This window comes from Lepisosteus oculatus, chromosome 9 (assembly GCF_040954835.1).
Source record: "Lepisosteus oculatus isolate fLepOcu1 chromosome 9, fLepOcu1.hap2, whole genome shotgun sequence".
NCBI classification, from domain to species: Eukaryota; Metazoa; Chordata; class Actinopteri; order Semionotiformes; family Lepisosteidae; genus Lepisosteus; species Lepisosteus oculatus.
The window spans coordinates 19,248,297-19,270,146 of record NC_090704.1 but is presented as its reverse complement, the minus strand read 5'-3'; the positions used below and the strand labels follow the sequence as shown (position 1 = coordinate 19,270,146).

The window sequence follows — 21,850 nt, the reverse complement described above, 5'->3', positions numbered from 1 at the left end:
TATAATCTCTGAACACTGATTGTACAGTGTGAAGTTTTCTCTGCCTAATCTTTAAATCTACTACTCTCTGTAAGCTTTTCCTTATTATCTATGCGCTGTCCTCCTGCCCTGTGTATTGTTAACCCCTGATCATTCCTCACAAGTTCTTTGTATTTGTAAAATATTTGTTTAATTCTGTATTTCAGAGCATGGAGCAACAGTGAATTGATAAGCAATATGCAGAGGATATAGGATTTGCTGTTGTACATATTAGAGACTTTTGAATTATGTGTCAATTATACAAATTTAAAATGTGTTTTGAGATCTCCTAACCCATCATCCCCAGAATCCTTGAAACACTATTTGATCTTTATCTGTGTGACCTTTAGAATTCAAATATTCCCACCCTGAAGCCTCACTTAGCAGTGTTGTAGGTGCTGACTTAGCAAGGTGAATGCAAAGGCTACATTCTACACAGCGATGCAAAACAGAGGCCCATTTGTTCTGTCACTTTGAAATTCAAACAATCATGCCTCAAAACCTCAATATTAAAATTTACAGCAAAAAGTAGCTGTAATTGCATGACAAGGTAACAAAAGTATTGCCAGAGCACTAGCACAAGTGCAGCAGGACAGGACAGTGCTTTGAACAGCATGCATTAAATACAAAGCAGCATCACAAGATGGCAACATGGTGGCATAGGTCCATGTATGTGGAGCTTGCATGTTCTTCCCAGGTTAATGTGGGTTTCCTCCAGGTCATAACAATGTGTACTCCTCCAAAGTAAAATGGTTGGTCAGGTGCAGTCTGGATGAGAATCATGAAGATTCACAGATGGCAGGTGTTGTTTGGAGCATCTGCAGCTCCATTACTTTTCCACCACTTTGCTAAATGTTTATTTTGGTCTCATTTGATCATAAAAATCCAATTTAAAAATGTCAATAATGGTATAAAATATACAAACACTGCTAAAATGCTTACATAAACATACAATGAATTACAGGCATGTGTAAAACAGAATTGAAACACCAGTAAGGAAAGGAAGATTGCAATGGTAGTAAAATAAACATTTTTTTCAGGCTCATAACAGCAAAAGCATGATAAAGGATACAGTTTATGTCAAGGTTAATGAAATGGGACAATGAAATGGCTGCTATATTAAATAGCTCATTCAGGCTGAATACTGAGGTAAAAACACTATTACAAAAGAAGAGCGTTTGGGAAAAGCAAAGGTTCTAGAAACATGTAAGAGAAACTTATTTCCGTGGTGTGATTTGAATCTATTTTAACAAAATGGTAGTTAAACAAGTGATCATTCCTAGACTGTTAACACTTACAATGTCCACTCAAGGCAGTGATGAAGCCAACTACAAAATTCTAGTGTAGAGCACATCCACTTATGCACTAATAAGTCTAACTTATTTACCAACAACCAACAAATGAAAACCGATTATCATGCATATTATTTTTTCTTATGTGTTATGCTTTACTTTAAGGCTCATCTATAAAATATGAGCGAAGCTCCATGTTCCTGACCCTTGCTAGCATGAGGGATGGAAAATTAGGTTATTTCAGAGGGATTTGGGGGCTGCAGTGCAAAATACCTAACCACCTTGCATGACTTTGGATATTTATTAACATATAGCTCTATTATAAAAATAGTAATATTAGGTTTCATTTTCACTTGTATGCTCCCCCCATGTTTGTGTGTAATTCCTCAGGGTGCTCTGGGTACCTCCCACAGTTTGCTCATCAGTGGTATGTTAATTGGCTTCTGGGAGAATTGACCCTGGTGTGAGTGTTTGTGTACTTGATCTATAAGGACAGTGATGCATCTGTGATTTTTTCAAAAGCCATATCATTGAATGCTTTTAAAGCTGCTGTGACAAATCCGTGCCCAGAATGAGAAACCTTCTCAGCTGATAAAATATTTCAGCTGTCTGGGGCAGAGCGGTGACTCTGTGGCTAGGGATCTGTGCCTGTGGCTGGAAGGTTCCTGGTTAAAATCCTGAAGCCAGCAGAGGCATCCTACTCTGTTGGGCCCCTGAGCAAAGCCCTTGACCCCAAGTTTCTATCCCTGTCTGTGTCTCATGGAGAGCAAGCTGGGGTATGTGAAAAGAAAAATTCCTAATGCAAGAAATTGTACAGGGCTAATAAAGTGATGTTATGTTATGTTAAAAAAAGCTAGCATAGCATTGGTAACTAGCATAAGATTGGTTAGCTGTTTTTTCTATGATCTCAGAGAGTCAAGCCAAAATAAATGCAGATCCATAGCAGACGAATTATGATTTATCATCCCCATTGCAAGATGGACTGTTCCCTGCTGGGACTTCAAAAAGAGATTGAATAAATGTAATGGTGGAAAGGATATAAATTAGTTTAATACAGCTGTGAGCAGCCATATGCTGAACTTGAACTTGAACTTTATTGCCATATGTAACTGGTACTGGTACAATGGAATTCTTACTTACAGAAAGTCTCTCGATTGTAAAACAAGTGTAAAAAACAAAACAAAGTGCAAACAGTGCATCAAGACAATATACAAACAAACAGTAGACAGTGTGCAAGTAAACATGTAGACAGTTTGAATATAAACAATACAGACGTGTAAACAATGACTAGAGATGTGCAATAGATAAGAAATCATAAAGAGGTAGCTGGTGATGGTGTAGGTGTGGTCCGAGGGGGATGGCTAAATGTGTTCGCCAATCTCACTGCTTGTGGATAGAAGCTATTGAAGAATCTAGTGGTAAGTGTCCGTATGCTCTTATATCTCTTGCCTGAGGGCAGTGGGGTGAAGAGCTCATGCCCGGGGTGGTGACTGTCCTCTGTGATGGCCAGAATTCTACCACAGCAGTGGTCCTCATAGAGCTGTTTAATCTCAGTGAGACCGCAGCCGATGATCTTCTGGGCCATATTGACCATTCTCTGCAGTGCCTCTTTCTCGCGAAGAGGTGTTGCCATACCACACGGTGATCCCGTTGGTGAGGATGCTCTTGATGGTGCAGCGGTAGAAGTTCACCAACACATGTATTGGCATCCCCCATCGCTTGAGGCACCTCAAGAAATAAAGGCGCTGCTGAGCCTTCTTCATGATAGAGTCAGTGTTCACAGTCCAGGTTAGATCTTTAGAGATGTGAATTCCCAAAAACCTAAAGCTGGTGACTGTTTCCAGTTCCGTTCCATCAATACTGAGTGGGCTGTGAGTGTGTGGCCTGTGTCTCCGAATGTCCACTGTTAGCTCTTTTGTTTTCTTTACGTTCAAGTCCAGGTTATTGCTATGACACCACCTAAGCAGCTGTACGACTTCATCCCTGTAAGTGGACTCGTCATCATCACTGATCAGTCCTATTATAGTGGTGTCATCTGCAAACTTAATGATGCGGGTCTTGCTGTGCAGTCGTGAGTAAACAGGGAGTACAACCTTGGACTCAGACAGCAGCCTTGTGGGGTTCCAGTGCTCAGGGTGAGTGGTGTTGATGTTTTATTGCCTATCCGCACCACCTGTGGTCTCTCGATAAGAAAGTCCAGCAGCCAGTTGCAGACAGAGTTGCACAGACCTAATCCCCTGAGCTTTGTCACCAGTTGACTGGGTATGATGGAATTGAATGCTGAACTGTAGTCCACAAACAGCATTCTCACATACAAGTTCTTAGTGTCCAGGTGTTCCAAAGCTGTATGCAGAGCCAGGGAGACAGCATCATCCACTGATCTGTTGTTCTGGTAGGCGAACTGCAAGGGGTCCAGGGACTCTGTGATGGAGGAGTTGATGTGTGACAACACCAGCTTCTCCAGGCATTTCATCACCACAGATGTTAATGCTACTGGGCGGTAATCATTCAGGCATGTCACTTTTGCCTTTTTGGGGGTTGGAACAATAGTGGTTTTTTTAAAGCAGGTGGGGACCATGGACTGTGACAGGGAGGAGTTAAAGATGTCCATAAACACTGTGGTCAGCTGGGCTGCATATGTCCTCAGGACGCGAGGTGGTATCCCATCAGGCCCTGCAGCCTTACGAATTTTCACCCTGCTCAGAGTCTTCTGCACATCCTGCTCTGAGAATTTCAAACTCGCCCTGCACACTTGGGGTCTTCTTAGCATTGCCCGTGTTCAGAGCATCAAAGCGGGCATAGAAATGGTTCAGCTCGTCAGGCAGGGATGCTGCTACTGTATGTCAAACCTAAAAACAAAAACAATGTTACAAAAATACATTTTGTTAGCACTGTTTTAGTTATTTTAGGCATGTTTTGCTAGCAGAAGTCAAAACTACTAAACTGCATTGTGTTTCTGTGAAATACCTTAACATTATCCAAACATTCATAGAGCATTTAAATCACTTCATTAACAAGAATGGTCATCACAAACATCTCAGCTTAAATACATTATGTCTCACTGTTGCTTTCTGGATGAAATCATCTGTGAAATCATGTGTTGTTACCCTCATGTTCTCTAGCTTTTCTGAGGTTGGAGAATGAACATTCAGCGTGAATGAACATTCTGTGCAAAACAACACAGGTGCAGTGAGAAGGATTCTTATAACTCTACAATATTCTGTCATGATAGTGTACAAATGTTTATTCTCTTATGCTATTAAAAATGACACAATTTTTTCTACTCTGGAGACTTTTGTACATGTCACTGTGTACGTTCAAGCTGGTCTTCAGCCTTGTCACTAACAATTGCAAACTTATAAATTTGTGTCAGATACTCTCTTGCGTTTGACTCAGATCTTAACCCCAGACTAATCATGATGTAATTGAAAATCTTTGTTGAGTACATTTTTATATACTGTATATATCCACCTCTGTGAAGAAAATAATGGGCACTTTATAATTCACCTTAATCAGTTCCTCACTTTCTATAGATCCTCAGGCCCATTGATTCTCAATTTAACTGATTTGCTCACTCAAGAATTGTTAGACCCAGATGAATGTCATAAGTTTAAGATTTTCAAAGCTATGTTCTTGTCAGAGTCAAAAAAAGCAGTGCTATTTCATACAAAAATCCTGTCAGCATACTGTAGTTCGAAGTACATTAGCTTACTGTACATAGAGTTAAGGAAAGAAGTGATTGCACCTAAGGAGTGAATACTGATTGGTGTGAAGTAATTAGTGGTGCACAATCGGTATTAGTGATCCATACAAGGAAAACTGAACTTTTTAATTTATACGAATGATCTAGGGTCCAGAGGTAAACTGTTAAAGTTTGCAGTTAATATCATATTAGGATGATGAGCAAACACTGTAGAAGTAGCAAATGGAAATCAAATAGATTTAGAGAAAATTCAAGACTGGGCAAACAGCTGGTAGATTACTTTTAATGTGCAGGTTTTTGCATTAAGTTGGTAAAATGTAAACTATAAATACACAATGGGAAGCACTGAGAAGAGGCTACCTATTCAAAACTGAGATATTTACGGTATGGTGACAAGTTACTTGCATATTTCAGACAATATGGGAAAGTAAATTATATGTTAAGATATACAGTATACTGTAATTGAAAGCACAGAATTGATATCAAGAATGGCATGATAAAATTGTATAACACACTTCAATGGCCTCACAGAAAATTCTGTAGACTATTGGTTACCGTATTATAGAAATTTTATTGCTGCTCTGGAATGAGTCCAGAGGAGAAAACCAGTTAACTAAACAGTTTAAGGGAAAATCCTACACTGACAGGCTGAAGTAAATGAATGTTTTTTGTCTTGAACAGGCAATATTACAGTGCTGTTTGATACAAATATTCCAAATCCTCAAAGGCATTGACAGAGTCAACCCAACAGATTTCTAGAGGGAAGTATATTTATAACTAAAAACAGGAGACACTTCTTTATCCTAAAATTTATGGGAGGATGGAATAAGCTATTAAGCCATGTTGTTGAAACTGGTATTCTGGATTCCTTCAAAAAACAGCGGGATGAGATCAGTTATCTACCAAATGGATAGATGGAATGAATTTCCGTCTCCCATTTGTATCATTTCGCATGTTCTTTCATTCTGCCCATCAGAAGTTGTACATTAAGATGATGTACACACTCGAAGAAGGCTCCACAACCGAAACGTTGTGTTTTCTTCTTCTCTTTTCTGCATGGAATGTTCAGCATGTCCCTTTGCAGCCTTCGCATGCTGACGCAGCTACCCACCTGAACTACATTAAGATAATGTACTGTTAACCAGTTCCCCTTGTAATTCAATAATAAATTAGTCACAACTGCTTTACAAGAGAAATTAAGGGATGACAGGAGAGGTTGTGGCATGAAGAAATTGGGTGGGGCTGGAAACACAAAGTTCAGCCAATAATCACAGATGTTACCAAAAAAGGTAGAAAAAGTATTGGGATCCAGAGTTCCAGCACTGTATAAATAATGTAGAAACAGAAGTACCTGAACAACCACTTGAGGGACCTGGAACCACATTTGGAAGAAGCTTTCTGGAGCTCAGAACTGTGAGTGATTCTTCTCATAGGTAAAAGCATTAATGTTAATTATAGCAAGTAACCTCTCAATTGCAATTGAGGTGACTGCTGCCTTTTCACTGGGGGGACTTGGTTGTTAGACTTCCTGCCTGGTGTCCTGCTGGGTTTTGGTTTGACGATGTAAGGAAAGACAGAATGATTAAACTATATTCAAGTCTTCAAGTGTATTATATTATTATATTTTGATGGTGATCTTTTTAAAATAAAATAAAGAGATTAGACATTATTAAAATGACTATATAAAGATATCATAATTCTGGTTATATTATTATGTGACACCAGAAAATTCCATATATTGCAGAAGTTCTTAACAATAAGCATCTGACAGTTTAACTCTCCTGGTTCATTGAGGTAAACATAATAATATTTATTTGATTTGGTGCTTTTCATGGTACATCATATCGAGATATTTTATAATACAGCAATCCAACAAAAGAGACAGGTATACTGTGAATTAAACATGATGAAGAGACCTGTATTCCATAGTAAATTGCTAGTTGCTACTGTATGTAAAAGCTAATTATTTTAGTTATAGTCATAGTAGTGATTTACTTTTATTTACCCATGATAAAATGATAAAAATGATGATGATGGTACTTTGCATGAACATTGCATCTACTGTATACTACTTTTTTAAAAGTGATTATGTTTTATATAAGAGTATACGTCAGCAAAAACTGCAAAAAAATATCCAAAACTAACATACTGTATACTGATTGCAAAAGTATTCACAACAGAATTCATGAGCTAATACTTTGGCAGAAACACCGTTGGCAGCAATATATTGTAGAAAGAATGCTGTATTAATTCTTAATATTATGATAGTGAGTTACTTTTATTTACCTGTGATACCTGCTATGTTCTGAAAAATTACAGTGATAGTAATTTGCATGGGTCTTGTATTGAATTGCCCACATTTTCATATTTTTCTGTAGACTGTTGTAAAGTGCACCAGATGGGATACAGTCAAAAGCATGTACAATAGTGACTGTTAGCCCTTGAAATTGCAGAAGTCTTAAATAAACAGGCTTTCATTTTCACAACTTTAATTCATTGTCAGTTTTTTTCTTTTTTATCTCAATATTTTTTAACATTGTGATGAAGAGGATCATTATACTGAAGTGAAAAGAGAGACTAAAAGATAGAAGACAGAATAGTGACATTCTCGCAATGATCAAATTCAATGCTATTCTTGAAGAGTTTAGTGACGAGTGTGACAGCTTATAGTTTAAAATCCTTTCAAACTTTCTTTTACAGTAGTTGTGTATGGCTTGCCCAAAGAAGTATTGACAGTCCTCAACTGCCATCATACTGACTTCAAGAGTTCTGGAAATTAATGCTTTTTAGCAGACCATCTCCTTCCTTAATCTGAGCATGAAACGGTTTACCTGCTAAGCCAAACACAATTCTTGATTAATCTTCTTCTATAGGACCTTACAGTACTGGCCAGCTGCCTGCAACATGTGATGCCCTATCATAGTCATTTTTCTAGAGGAAAATCAAATATAAGTAGCACATCTTTTAGCAAGTTATTGAGTGCCTACTACAGTAAATAGTGTCTGATGAGTAGTAAAAACTGAAAAATATTTATCCTATATGAGGATTCTTGTTAATGCAAAAGCATGACAAAACCTTTCTTTAACACTAAATGTGATTCTGCTTCAGGGTTAACCTTAGAATTTCTTTTCAACAAAGCTTTTCGGCACTCCACGTCACCATATGTTTAAATAAACCTACCATTTTACTCATCCTGGATCCAACATTTTGGTAATATTTCTCTGTTGTCTATTTGGTAATGATAGTTACCAAATAGCAGCACAGAGTACCACCCAGACTCTATCTGTCTTAAATTACAGTGGCCACATGTTGTGTTTTCTCTGGGCATCCAGGCTTTATTGTCTGAAAACTGGTTTAAATGGCCAGTGGGATGTCAATTGCCCGCCCAGGACATCTGTCCCTTGGAAGAACTGGTTACTCAATAAGGCTAACTGATGGTAGGACTGTGAGAGCATTTCTCTCTTGCAGATAGACATGTACTTACTGTATGACAAAACCATATCTTAACTCTTTATGAAAATTCAGAAGCAAAAAAATGTACAAAATAAGTTAACAAAATATGTATTATATTTAACTTTAACAAAATAAGTTAAATATAATAATATAAATTGTTAACTTATTTAACTGTTAATAAGTTCACGGTTTAACTGTTTTTATAGTGTGCAACCTGCTCAGTGTATTTATTATATATGCTCTTGCCATATCACACTGGCCAGTACCGTTATGGCACTTAACCAGATGAATAATAGGACCCTATGTGGTGACTAATAGATCTCAAGAAAGCAAGGGGAGTTAGAAACAAAATTTGAGTGTAGTTATCCGAATCTCAGTTCAAGAGTCGTGGTCAAAGACAGGTGCACTGGTCAGGAAGCCAGAGGTTCAGAAGCCAATTAATCTCGGAACAGAGATGAGGAGCTCCACTTGGTGAAAAACCAATACTGAGCGTTGAGGTGAAGTTGTTGAGGGCTTAAGCATTCTGGGATGTAGTGGGTGCGGTGATGAAGGAAAGGTCTGATTGGTTAATTAGTTAATGCAACAGCGTTTGCAGGAATTGGAAAAGGCTGGAGTCTGATTTGGAACAATAGGGGGTTGTTTGTGTGTCTGAGGCAAACAGTCCAAGGGAGTCAGAGGCGAATTCCATGAATGTTCCAATGTCCATAATTGGGAAATCCATCCAGACACAGACAAACAGAGTTAAAAGCCGGAGCGGGATCCGGCGCAGGGTCGGGGAAATAAAAGGGGGGTCACGGGACCACACGTTCCCTAATCCAGAAGGTCAGGACGCCATGATGAAGACTGTGCCGTAGAGTCGCTTGTGGACTCGCTGATAGGCGGGCTTCCGGGCATCCATATTCCAAAGCTGAGCCTAGGTTGGCAGGAACTCTGTTTTATATAGCACGGTGGGTTAGAACCGGAGGCAGGTGTAGGAGATCAGTACAATACAAGGAAGGGATGGAGCGTCCTTAAGAGGAGGGGTTTACGAGCATGACACTGGCATCTTGGTAAAATTTCCCATTGGTCTGTGAAGTGTTTTGAGTGGAGTGTCCATTATTATTATTTAGAAGGAAGCTTATCATTTATTTTGGCCTCTGTGGGTATTATTAAAGAATTTAATACTCAGTAGCAGTCTGGGGTTTTCTAGGTGATTATGATGTTAGGCCTCTGTAATGCCTTGTCTGCATATACTACAGTATAAATATAGTACCTTGTTTGTTATCTGTTGATGTAGTGTGTAGTGTAGTGCTTGTATTGATATTGTTAATGAACATCTGTTTAACTAAGTGTGCCCAATGTATTACTCTTTTCACCAAAGATGTGCCAGAGAACCAAGAATTCTCCTGCCTCTACTTATACTAACCACTCAGGTATATTCTGGAGAAATCACTTACAAGTTGGGGCTTATGAATATTGATATCACTATTTTCGTAACCCCCTATTTCTAACAATATATTGTTATTTTTTTTGTTGTTGTCATTCTCTTAAGCTCTTTGAGAATCCAACTTTAAAGGGCTACATAAAAAACAATTAATTTTTATTTCTGGCTTCCTAAGTTAATGCAATGTTATCTTGATTTACCACAGTAAAGATAGACTTTTTAATTTGCACAAATAAGCGTCTGTAAATCCTGTATGTTTCACCTTATTATTGTTATATGAATAATCACCAAATCTCTCTTTCTCCACTAGAGGATTCCTGCTTAGTCGCCTTTTTAATCCATTACAGCAAAATGTCGGTAAGATGAGCAATATTTAAAATTTTTATAGTACATCTGTTTCATAATAAACGACAGTTCTTTACTGCCTGATCAATCCCTAATACTGTAAAACTCTTTGAGATTGGTGTTCAAATATATGTGTCCCTGCTAAATAAAACCAGGGTTCTTTAAAATACAGAATTTCACAAATGTGTCTGAACATGACATTTAATGGTTACTTCAACATTGTAGTCACTGTGTATAGTTAAAATGTATATATATTTATATATAATTATATATATTTTATATATATATATTCTTCTACTAATATTTCATCATGTAGAGAAAAAGTGCTTGTGTTATTCCAATATTTCAAAGAGTTTAAAAAAGGGCAGTAACTCTGTGCTGATTTACTGATTCAGCTGTGACCATTTCCTCACATGGGCATGAAAATATTTCTGTTATTGCAGAAACATGCAGCTAGCCTGGATTCAACTTCTGGGGTTCAACTTCAGTTTGGGTATAGGTGTGCAATGATCTATAATTATGTAGATTAAATTAGTAAACCAGGTAAATTTGTAGATGATGCAAAAATAGTAGTGAAAAATAGAAGTTACTGAGAGACAAAATCATTTAGATAGCTGTGTATGCTTCACTGTTCTTCTTTACACTGAGAGTTATGATTGTATGGAATAGGATTCCCAATGCAATTATTGACATGAGACCAAAACTCTGGGCAAGTTTAAGACATAGTTAGATGAAGTTTTAGTTCAGTTAAGTAATTAATTTACTAAGTGACCAAGATAGGCTGAATGATCTCCTCTCATTTGCTTCTTTTATTATGTTCTTCTTCAAAGGAATCAATTTGTCTTGTACACATTTTATAATGCTGGGGGATAACAGAATACCTAGATAAGTTTATGTCTAATTTAAAAAATATTTGATTTTCTATCTTGTATATCTGGTTAAAAAACACAGGGTCTCATTTGGGGTAAAAATTTGAACATAACCCTTTAGGATACTTTACATTTTATAAGATTAATTATACAATTAGGGCAGCCTTGAAGCCCAAGTCACAAAAACGTTTCGGTATTACAAACAAAAGGAAAATAGATGAAGTGAAAATGAATAAACTGAAAACAATATTTCCATCATTACTTTTTATGCAAAAATTGCCTATGTTTAAAGCTCATTCTTCATACTGTATATACAAATGTGCATTAGAAGGATGAATAATTACACAGACTTAAAATCTTGATGTAGACCACTTGCTGTGTGTGATATCTTGACAGGTGTTTTCGGTGACAAATGCAGTCGTTAAAGAAGGCACCGTCATCAGAATTGAGGGGAAGATAGCTCCAGATGCTGACGCGTATGTTACTGATTCATGTTTGTTTAATTAAGTACCTAGAGCTCTGAGGGAGAAAGGGATATCTCTGATACTTCACAACAGAGTGCAGATTGCACACATTCATAAAACACCTTTAGTTCCTTTTTAAGAATATCCTGAAAGCAACTCTCAAGTGTCTCAACTAGTGAAGGTGCTTGCCTGAAAACACACTTTTTTAAAATTAGTGAATACAAAAATGGGTGGATATAACATTAAGTAACTGCTGATTCTATTTTATATTAAATAGTGTATAATGATACCAATCCTGCACTGAGAGAATTAGATTAGATCAATAATCATAATAAAAGTTAAAATGTAGCCTGAAACTCACATTAGTAACTTTCTATTAAAATTCTTGCCATCCTGTTTCTTTCAGTTCTGGGTATAAAACTCAGTGATTTCCCCAGTCCTGCCGAGCAATATTAAATGGCAGCTTAAGGATTGTTACTAAATTTCAGTAAGATATTAACAGTTTTTCACACCTAGAGATCATCAGTTATTGAATACTGAAGAGGCTCAAAGGCAGAGCTATAGTGAAAGAGGAGGGAAAGTGAAGACGTATCTTAGGAATTGGGAATAGGGAGTAATATACTGACAGATACAATGTTATTGATCTGCACTAATTTTATCCTCAGATTCAGTGTTAACCTGGGGAGTGATTCAGAGAACATTGCACTGCACTTCAATCCCCGTTTCCAAGACGATGGTGGTGTAATTGTCGTCAATTCAATGTCCAAGGGGAGCTGGCAAGCAGAGCAGATTGAAAAGGCCTTCCCTTTCAAGAAAGGAACTGTCACAGAGGTAAGAGATAGAGATACTATAAGTCAGGTTCTCTTATCACCAGTGTCTCTCTTTATCTCACTGAAGTCAGTGAAGCCCATGTTTGAGGTGTTTCCCTCCTCTCTCCTCTAACCCAGGCAAGCCCGCTTTGATATCACCCTGTCTCTATAGACAGGTGGTGACAGGCCCAGATGTGGCCATCCTACCCGAGAAAATGTGCTATAAGTATGTAGGTTGCCTGAAAAAAAATTCTAAAATTCTAAAATGTTTATTAAGCACAATTACTGCATATATTAGTTGTGCAGTAGTGCAAATTCAAAGGTTTAGTTTATATCTGTTTCTAAAAGAATATTATTTGGTATACTTCATCTACGTGCAATGGAGATGTTTTTGTAGGGTTTGTGTAAATGTGTCCAGAATTTTCTGATTTATGGTTTATGATTTTTTTAATTAAACCTTTTCTTGTCTTAATATAATTTAACAAGCAGAGACTTAAAGAAACCACTTAAAGAAAAGGTTACAACAAAGCATAGTTAAAAAAGGAAATTAGAAAGGTGAAGAAAGGAATATTGCAATGTGGGCTACAATAAATACTTTCTTCAAGTACCAGAATAGCAATTAGTATGGAATTTACTTCCATCAATGGAATCTGAATCCACCTAAAAATACAATATAGTTCAGTTTAGGCTGTTTAGAGCCAACATTAAATATACATTGAAAGATTTATTGCACTTTTTCTCCGATTTCTTGGAAAGTAGGGGTCTTCATATAGAAAAGGCATTATCCATATATATACTCATGGAAAAAAGAAACGCAGCAATTCCCCTCTTCCACACTCTGGCCCTACTGTCTGTGTGGAACAGGCTAAAGAGTGACTCATCCATGAAGAGGACCTGATGCCACTGCTGATGAGTTCATGGCAGCCTCTGTCTGGCCCAAACCAGTCGTGTGTGACATCTAGGAGGTGTGAGAAAAGTGCCTCTGGCCTTGCTCTAAGTTGACACCTTCTCTGCAATTGGGACACATTGGGGCGGCTTACTCCATAGTGGCTGGCAACGCCGGCACATGACATGCCTGCCTGCAGCATGCCAATGGCCCTCTCCCTTGTTTCTGGTGACATTCGAGGCATTATGGAATGCACAGAAAACTGACTAAGTGTGGCCTTTTTCTTGCAGTGACCTACAGTAAGCTTTGAATTAAAACCTTTTTAAAGATGTCTTGATCAGGCATTGTTACACCTCGTTGGGTAAAAGTGCACCTAACGAGCTTTCGTGTGACTGGCAAGTTGCAATGCCTCACTGCACAAGCTGTATTGCTGGTCAGAGGGCTTAAAACAAATTGAGTCCTTTTTGTGAAAGTACATACAGTAAGCTATAACTAGTATTCTCATTTCAGAAAATGTTGTGTTTCTATTTCCATCAGTATACATACTGTACAGCTGCACCTGTTGAGTTCAGTGAGTTTTAAGTTTCCATTGCAATTTGTGTTACAAAGTAAAAAAAATACGTTGTTGAGTTATGCAAATGGATTCTTCTATTACACATGCATTTTAATTAAGGCATGAGATATCCATTCACCCATTTTCTAACCACTTCATCCAATTCAGGGTCGCAAGGAGCTTGAGCCTATTATGGCAAGCAATGGGTGCGAGACAGAATACACCTTGGATGGAATGCAAGTCCATCACAGGGAACACACAGAAACAAACACAGACCTATACTCACAACAGGGCCAATTTTCCTTGAACCCTACTAGTGGGACTCTGGGAAGAAACCCAGGGCCCCAGCACTGTGAGGCAGAAATGATAACCACTACACCACCATGCTGCCTTGCATGGGATATCCTTTATATTTCAAATACAACTCCTTAAATTGCATGTTGGCCTGTTGGCATGAGGCTGGATTAACCTTAGACAGGTCTGTTGCGGCACAATTTCTAGTCTAGTCGTGGTATCTCACGACAAAAGCAGAAGTGAAGCAAAATAACACAAAAGGTGCTTGCTGTGATGTAAAAAGAATGCACAGGTTTTGCAAATTGTATGGAAAAATACATGGAATGAAACATCGTATGGTGTATTGAAAAGGCACTGCTTTTTACTGCATTTATATTTATATTCACACAGTGAACATAAACAAAAGGATTTTGAAAATGACACCACTTAGAATACTAATACAAGTACTAAAATAATACATTTTGCAACATTTCACTGCAAGGAGTTTAGTTGGGAACTGATAAATTATCTTTACCCTCATCAGAAAATGTAATGCAATAGGCACATTGTTAATAGATCTGGGTTCAACGTCGTACCGATGTTTCATTCCAGCAGGCACCGTAATCTACTATAAAATCATACATATAATTTTAAATACTGAGAGAGCGCTGTTTAACTTAGAACTAAAGTTCAGATTATCTGTTCACTTTTATTTCTGTATACAGTTTAGAATTCCTTATTTTATTTCTGTACATTTCAAGTTTTAGTTATTTGGCCTTCAACTATTTATCACTTTATTTATAAGCAAATAATTTCCTTCGTAATGAGCTGCTGACTGATTCATTTTTTTCTTTCTCTCTTTAGTTAAAAGTGAGAGTGAAGAGAGATATGTTTGTGGTGGAGGGTCCTCACAATCTGAAGGTGGAATTTCGTGACCGTCTGCATCTGCCATCAATAACCACTATCTTTATTATTGGGAAATTCAACCTCACTGCCTATGATATCCATTAACCTCCTGACAACACAATGGTGCTGTGCCCACCCTTTAATTCCTTCTGCTTCTTAATGTCACTTCTGCTTCCTTAACTTGGCCAGGTAGTCATTTCTCAACCAAAAGGGTTTTAGACACAAATGTCTTTGGAAAAATCCTGGAAAACAATAAATCACTAAAACACCTCATTGTTTCGAGAGCCTTGTTCTCCTAATATCTCTTTGGTGTTAATTCTTAAATTAGGGGAGATCCCATGATGCTGTGTGAGCTGGCTCAGTGAAGAAAACACCTGATAATTGAAAACTATGGCAGAATTAGATAAAGCTGGACTGATTGAGTCTTTAGCGTTCACAGTAAGCGGAATTCCATGTGATGGGGAAGAACTGTTATAACTTGTTGAGAAATGAAGAACTCTTCTCCTGATCTGAATTGAATCAAAAGCAGAGGTACAATTTAGTGATACAAAACCAAAATCATGCATAAAGACAACAAACGTAATAGAATATATCTGTGAAATGAACTGCTGTAATACAAAAAACTAGTCATTCACTCTTGTATTACAAAGAGTTAATACATTTAAAGAGTTAAAAAAACACGTTGACTATAACACTCTAGTTTGTACTGTAAGTTCTATCACTCTCATATATTTAAATGACATTTATTCTCTGATACAAGTAAATATGCATTTTCTACTATGAAGTAAACATCGAACATGCATTTGGAATAATCATTTTACTCTCAAGGATGTGAATAAGGAAGTTTATATTCCAAAATCTATTTTGTCCATGCATCCCTGATGAGATGATCTTTGCGATGGCAAGACGGAGATGGGATGGATTAGTCTGTGGCAGCTTGCACTGCTATGTGCTGGGAGGGTCCTGATGCAGACAGAGGAGAGAGAGCTTTTGCCTGGCACTGCCTAACTGTTGGCTTCAAGCATCTGTGCCAAAGTAGCATCTTGCTGCCTTTGGTCTTTAAAAACAGTCTGTGCATAGTTTGTCTTCTTGGGGTACGGCTACAAGGTCAACAACGGGGGAACTTAGTTTAGCCCGGCTAAGCATTATTCAGAATATTCTGTTGATCAGTGGAAAATAACAGAGGTTTTGTGAAACAAGATTCCTTCTTTTTTCACAGAGAACACCTTGGGTAGAATTCATGTTTTTTATGGACTCTCTCAGCATCTTGGAGAAACCTTTAAGTTTTGACTTAGATTGATTTCAGTAATGTGATTGAAAAAGTTTATAGAATTTGTAGAAAAATGTATTTCCAAGGCTAAATATCTCTGACCCGCAGAGCACGAATGCCTTGAAAATGAACCTCAACAAATGAGCAGTGCTCACATGGGAAACAATACTTGACTTAAACAAAGATCTCTGACACAAAGTGGAATGATGTCAAGCTAAGTCTAAGGAATGTTTATATATTTTTATTGACCATGGCATTGGAAATTCCAATAGCTACAAATACCTGAAAGGTGGCAATGGGTATGACTCTTACAGTATGTAGTTGGCCAGGCTTATGCCTTTGTCAATGAACTTAACAATATAGATGGAGATGCAAAGAATGAAAGCATCAGTCTTCATGTCTCTACAAAGATATTGTATTTTTTCTGAGAGGCCACACACTGTTTTGAGGACACATCCTGTTCCATTAATGACTCTGAGTCTGTGCTGAACTTACTGGGCCCTGAATACCAGCATCCCCTTATTCATTCCTTTGATGCATTCCAGTTCCAAATCAATGCATATTGGTACAAGCTGCAATATCTCCTGTGTTACAGAAGACAAGTACTCCAAAGTGTCTCACACCTATAGAGCCACCGCCTTAAGTAAGTAAGCACCAGTAATACACTCATTGGGTGCTATGGATGATTATTCATTATGATGGAAATCAGGGCAGTCAGAAGACTTTGGAGGTGTAGCGGCGAGGCTTAATAATAAGGCAGAATTAAGTGTTTCTGAGCTTTCCAAAATTAGGCCTTATTTCTCTGTTCATCTCTGTGGTGCAGCCACAGAGAAACCATTCATGCAAGGTGATTTAAGGTCCAAGGACAGCTCCCAAAGGGGGATGCACTTAGCTAAGCCTGGCTATCATGATCAATGGTCACCCATTGGCGCCTATCTGTCTAGGGAGTGCGAGTTGGACATCTGGATTGCATTCCTAAGTGTCAGGACTAAGTGACTCATATCTCACCTTGATCAACCAATCAGGGACTGGTAGGGCCGAGTAACCCACGTGGGACTCTGATGCCCATGGAACTTTCAGCCAATCAATGAGCTGAAGTTCCTCCAGGTAAAAACATGCAACACAGAGAGCCTGAGAGATTGAGATTGAGATTCAACAAGATTCAGACAAGATTCAGATTCAACAATTCTAAAGGGAATTCAAAGGAGAATCCCAAGGGCAGGACATTCTCGCAGCGCGCCTCCTGACCATCCTGAGACTCAGCCCGGACAACCACGGAACGGCCAGTGTGTCCGAGTGCGAGAACTTTCCTTTGTTCTAAGAGTCTAGAGTGGAGGTTGCCAGAGAGTAACCAGCAGCAGGCCTCGTGAACAGGTCGGAACTGTGGACAGCTGAATCACTATTCAGAACTAGCTCTTCATCAGGAACGAACCGGTCCTCTTCCTGACTTGCTGGGACCCACAGTCATCTTTTCTCCTGTGCACAAACTTTGCTAGTTAAAGCCAACAGTGAGCATCAGCAGCGCACCGTCGCAAGCCGCACAGCACAGCCTGGCACCGAGCCAGAGAGCGCGGATTGGACAGCAACAGCCTGCAACTGTTTCTTTGTGCCCGCAGGAGATCTGAATCCCCAAAAATTGGATGAGTATTCAACTTCAATGCATTACAGCTCGAGAATTCAATTGTTATCCAAACCAGTTGATATCAATTTAATTCCTAAGAGTTATGTACTTGTTTTGAGTATCTAATGTAGAAGTTGTAACCAAGTTCACTTTACGAAACGGTCTTAATGAATGATATACTGAACGTATGTCCTCTTGATGTGTAACTCTTTGTAACTGACCGAATATACCTTTTGTATTCTGATAACCCTCTCGATAAGATCTGTTAGGTTTATATGCATATTCTATGTATTAATAAATGTATCCTCGTGTATTAGTACCTGTGTGTGTGCGTTGTTTGAGTTATATCGCATGGTTGGATTCTAAAGCCACCAAAAGAATCAACTTTGTGATTTACTGCTACAATTAATATTTGTCTCAGTAAATGCCCAAACCCTACAGAACTGGTGCCTTCAGAGAGCCACTATGATTACATATTTGGCGTCCCTGAACCGGTTTTCCCTACAGAGGAAATAACATTATAATGTGGAGGGGAGTGTCAATGATACTCTAGCTGTGATGGGGGTGATGAGATTTCAGGAGGTGATGGAGATTACACAATCTATCCAGGTAAGGGGGCTGACAAGTGTGAAAAAGGCCAAACACTGACACTGTGCTCTTCAGTGGGGACGTACTGTAAGCATTAACTGGTTTTAAAGTTGAATTGCATTCAGGGTGCAGATGCAGACAATTCCACTTTCACCAGTGTGAAGAAAGTGGTTGGAACTATGATTTGATCGTAGGAGATGATGAGGACATTGAGCTCTTTGGAAAGTTTGGGACTGACACGCTTTTCCCAGATCATGGATTTAACCACCTCTTTGGGGGGCCACCTTCATCTTCTTGATCATAGCAGTGGAACAAAACATATTCACATTTTGTAGTTCAGGTGGGTAGCTGTGTCAGCATGTGTAGGCTACAAAGTAATAGGTTTATTCCATGCTGAAAAGAGAAGGAAGGAAACAATGTTTTGACTGGGGAGCTTTCTTTGGGTGTAAGAAAGATAGGGCAGTCAGAAAAGATAATATAGCATGGGAAAACAAAAGCCAGAAGAAAGGAGGAGGCATAAGCAGGGGAGAATCAGAGTGGCCAATCAAGTGGTGTGAGGTTGAGGGAGGTGAGGAGAGGTGTGAAATGAAACCTACAAATGAAAGAGAGAATTAGATGAAAACAAGTCTGTCGATGAGAGAAGGGGTAAGGTGTGAACCAAGTTTCAGGATAATTTTAGTTTCTGATGTCTTAGACTTAGTCAATATTTACGTTTCTGCTACAGACAGAGCTCTTGATTACATTGTGATTCTAAACTTTACAAAATGATGTTTTTTCTAAGATAAGGTAGTTTAATAATTTCTCTGCACTACAGTAAAACCTTTTTTATAACTAAATCAAAGAGGCTTGCTTACTATTGTCCTAGAGCAGGGGTGTCAAACTCATTTCTTTGAGGGGCAAACTAAAAACATTTAATTGTGTCGCGGGCCACACGTGCAGAGATAAATACTGATTAGAATTTTATTGTACATTTTCCAAATATGCAATTGGATGTAGCCTATACAAACAAAATATTGCTGCAGTATTCCTCTATTTAAGAATATGGGTGAGCATTTCTTAAAAGAAAATGTATTCAAGATAAAAATAAGATAAACAATTTTAGGTAGTTTTTGGCAATGTAACTATATTGCACATAATGAATTGAAATAAATAAAACAAAACAAACACAAATAAGGATAGGTCTGCATCACAAACTGTTAGCTTACTGTTGCTTTGCCAAGCCAGAAACCCAAACTCTTTTCTTTGATGCAAGAAAGTCTAATTCTTTGGCATAAAATCCTGAACGTATATGAACGGCAAGTGAATATGCAATAAATTTGGTCGCTTTCTCTGAGAGCTGCTCTTGTAGATCTTTAGCAATCTTGTCCACTCTAGTAGCCATAGTATTTCTAGTGAGACTGATGTTTGCGAAAGCAGACTCTGTCTCTGAACACACTATTTCACTGACTTTTAACAGGTACCGCTTTAGAAAATCACCCTCACAGAATGGTCTCCCTAATTTAGCTATTTCTTCAGCCACGAGAAAACTTGCCTTCACCACAGTTACGTGTTACTAGCAAGACGATAGCATTTTTTCTACTACTAGATTCACAGTGATATCTGTGTAAACATAGCCAATCTAATTAGTTCTACTCCAGAGGGGAGGGGAGGACGTTAATACTCAACTGTTGCGTGATACGAATGGAGCGAAGGGCTCATGGGAGTTGGTGTTTCTGCTGTCACAGGACTCATACAATAGACTGGGAAAAGTCTTGAAAAGGCCGGATTAAAATGGATTGCGGGCCGAATGAGTTTGCCTTAGAGAATTGGAGTGCCAATTCGTCACTTTCTGCTCATAAGTTCTCTTTCGTGTTTGGAAATGATACTGTTACGCCCTCATCCAACCAGATTCCCATAAGGAAACGCACTCACTCTAATTACACTCCAGCCCCGAGCACTTCTTCTAAATGACATTGTTCCTGTCAATCAACCAACCACGACACTCCATCTATCAACGTACCTTCCTCCACTCACAATATTTAAACCCTCTGAAAACCTCTGCTCTTCACCCAGTATTGGTTGCTCTTCGGAGCTCCTACCTTGTCGTCTATTTCTAGCCTTCTAAACCCTTCAGGGTATGAACCACGGAACTTGCCCTTGACCACGTCTCTCGCCTAGCCCTCTCATGGATCGGAAGCCTTCTCTGCGCCTTCTGGATACGAAGTATGAAACTTGCCCTTGACCAAGTCACTCACCTAGCCCTCTCTTGCTTTGGAAACTAATGAAACTATGGGTCATTTGTGACAGATATATTTACTCTTATTTCAGTAAAATAGCAGAAATCAACACCGTCTTGAAAGATCTAAACCAGTGGTTCTCAAAGTTCTATGATCTTTGGACCACTTACACCAAGTCACAGATGCGGTGGACCGACTATGCCTACGTCCACTTCTTACCTTGTAAAAATCATCACCTATTAATGTACTAAAAACAACTAATATTAAATTAAAATTGATGAAAAGTACTTATATTTTTACAAACCATGCTGCACATTTTGCAATTGTTTTTATTACTTAAAAAGTTCATGTGAAGAATGGAGTTGCTTTTGTTGAGCAATCAGAGAAGTGATATCTGGATCCAAGCTGGACAAGTCTCATGTCTGGACATGACATCACATCAAGCACACCTTCTGCTTCCTTGCACATCACATTTATCAAAGTGTTGGAATTAGAATTACAGCATTGCTGGTATGGTTCACAAATTACCTCACTTGCATTTTCACTTTTATTCTGCATCTTACTCGCACTTGTGCTGTCACTATCATCGTTATATATGTGTTTCAGAGTCCCAGATTTGAGCAGGTGCTCCATTATAACCCTTCTGCTTCGACCGCTTCTTTAAATTGCACCTTTCAAAGTCAAAGTAAGATATTCAAAAGTAAGAACAAAACGATACGGACAATAATCAGTGCAATGGTCCAACCACACTTAAAATATAAACAGCGTAGCCACGCAATCATGACAACTGGTGATGCGCAGGTTGACTCGGGTTCAAAAAAAGATTTTAGAGCGGGTTGGGCGGGTTTGAGTTGATATATGACCAAAAGCAAAATATTTCAGAAAACTGATCGTTTGTATCTTAAGTTAAAGTGATTTTAAGGTTCGGACTTTTTACCATATTTATGTCACGGATGTAGGAAGGGACGAACTGTGGAATGGCAGGAGAGCAGAAAAGAACATGTTTAGTCAAGTGTTTGATTTAATAGCTTCAGAAACGGTAGGAGTGCTGATATTCGGAGGAGATTTTAATCTCAATTTAAATCCAAAATTAGATACCTCTAAGAATTGTAAAAGGAAACTTAAAACTTTAGAAGTATGTGAATAGATCTATCGAAGATT

General features: G+C 38.4%; 1 protein-coding gene across 1 annotated transcript; it reads left to right on the top strand.

Moving 5' to 3' along the window:
- The first annotated feature begins 9,811 nt into the window (after nt 1–9,811).
- Nucleotides 9,812–15,264, top strand: LOC138241204 (galectin-1-like). Its single transcript, XM_069194255.1, has 5 exons — nt 9,812–9,878; nt 10,200–10,246; nt 11,500–11,579; nt 12,233–12,398; nt 14,953–15,264. Exons 1-5 carry the CDS (start codon nt 9,827–9,829, stop codon nt 15,097–15,099), a joined length of 492 nt encoding a protein of 163 aa, XP_069050356.1. The 5' UTR covers nt 9,812–9,826; the 3' UTR covers nt 15,100–15,264.
- Nucleotides 15,265–21,850: the final 6,586 nt, after the last annotated feature.

Excerpts from the sequence above, each read along its gene's own strand:
- LOC138241204 (XM_069194255.1), top strand. The coding sequence starts at position 9,827 with ATGTGCCAGAGAACCAAGAATTCTCCTGCCTCTACTTATACTAACCAC. Across the intron at positions 9,879-10,199 it reads TACTTATACTAACCACTCAG|AGGATTCCTGCTTAGTCGCC; the intron begins GTATATTCTGGA and ends TTTCTCCACTAG. Across the intron at positions 11,580-12,232 it reads ATAGCTCCAGATGCTGACGC|ATTCAGTGTTAACCTGGGGA; the intron begins GTATGTTACTGA and ends TTTTATCCTCAG.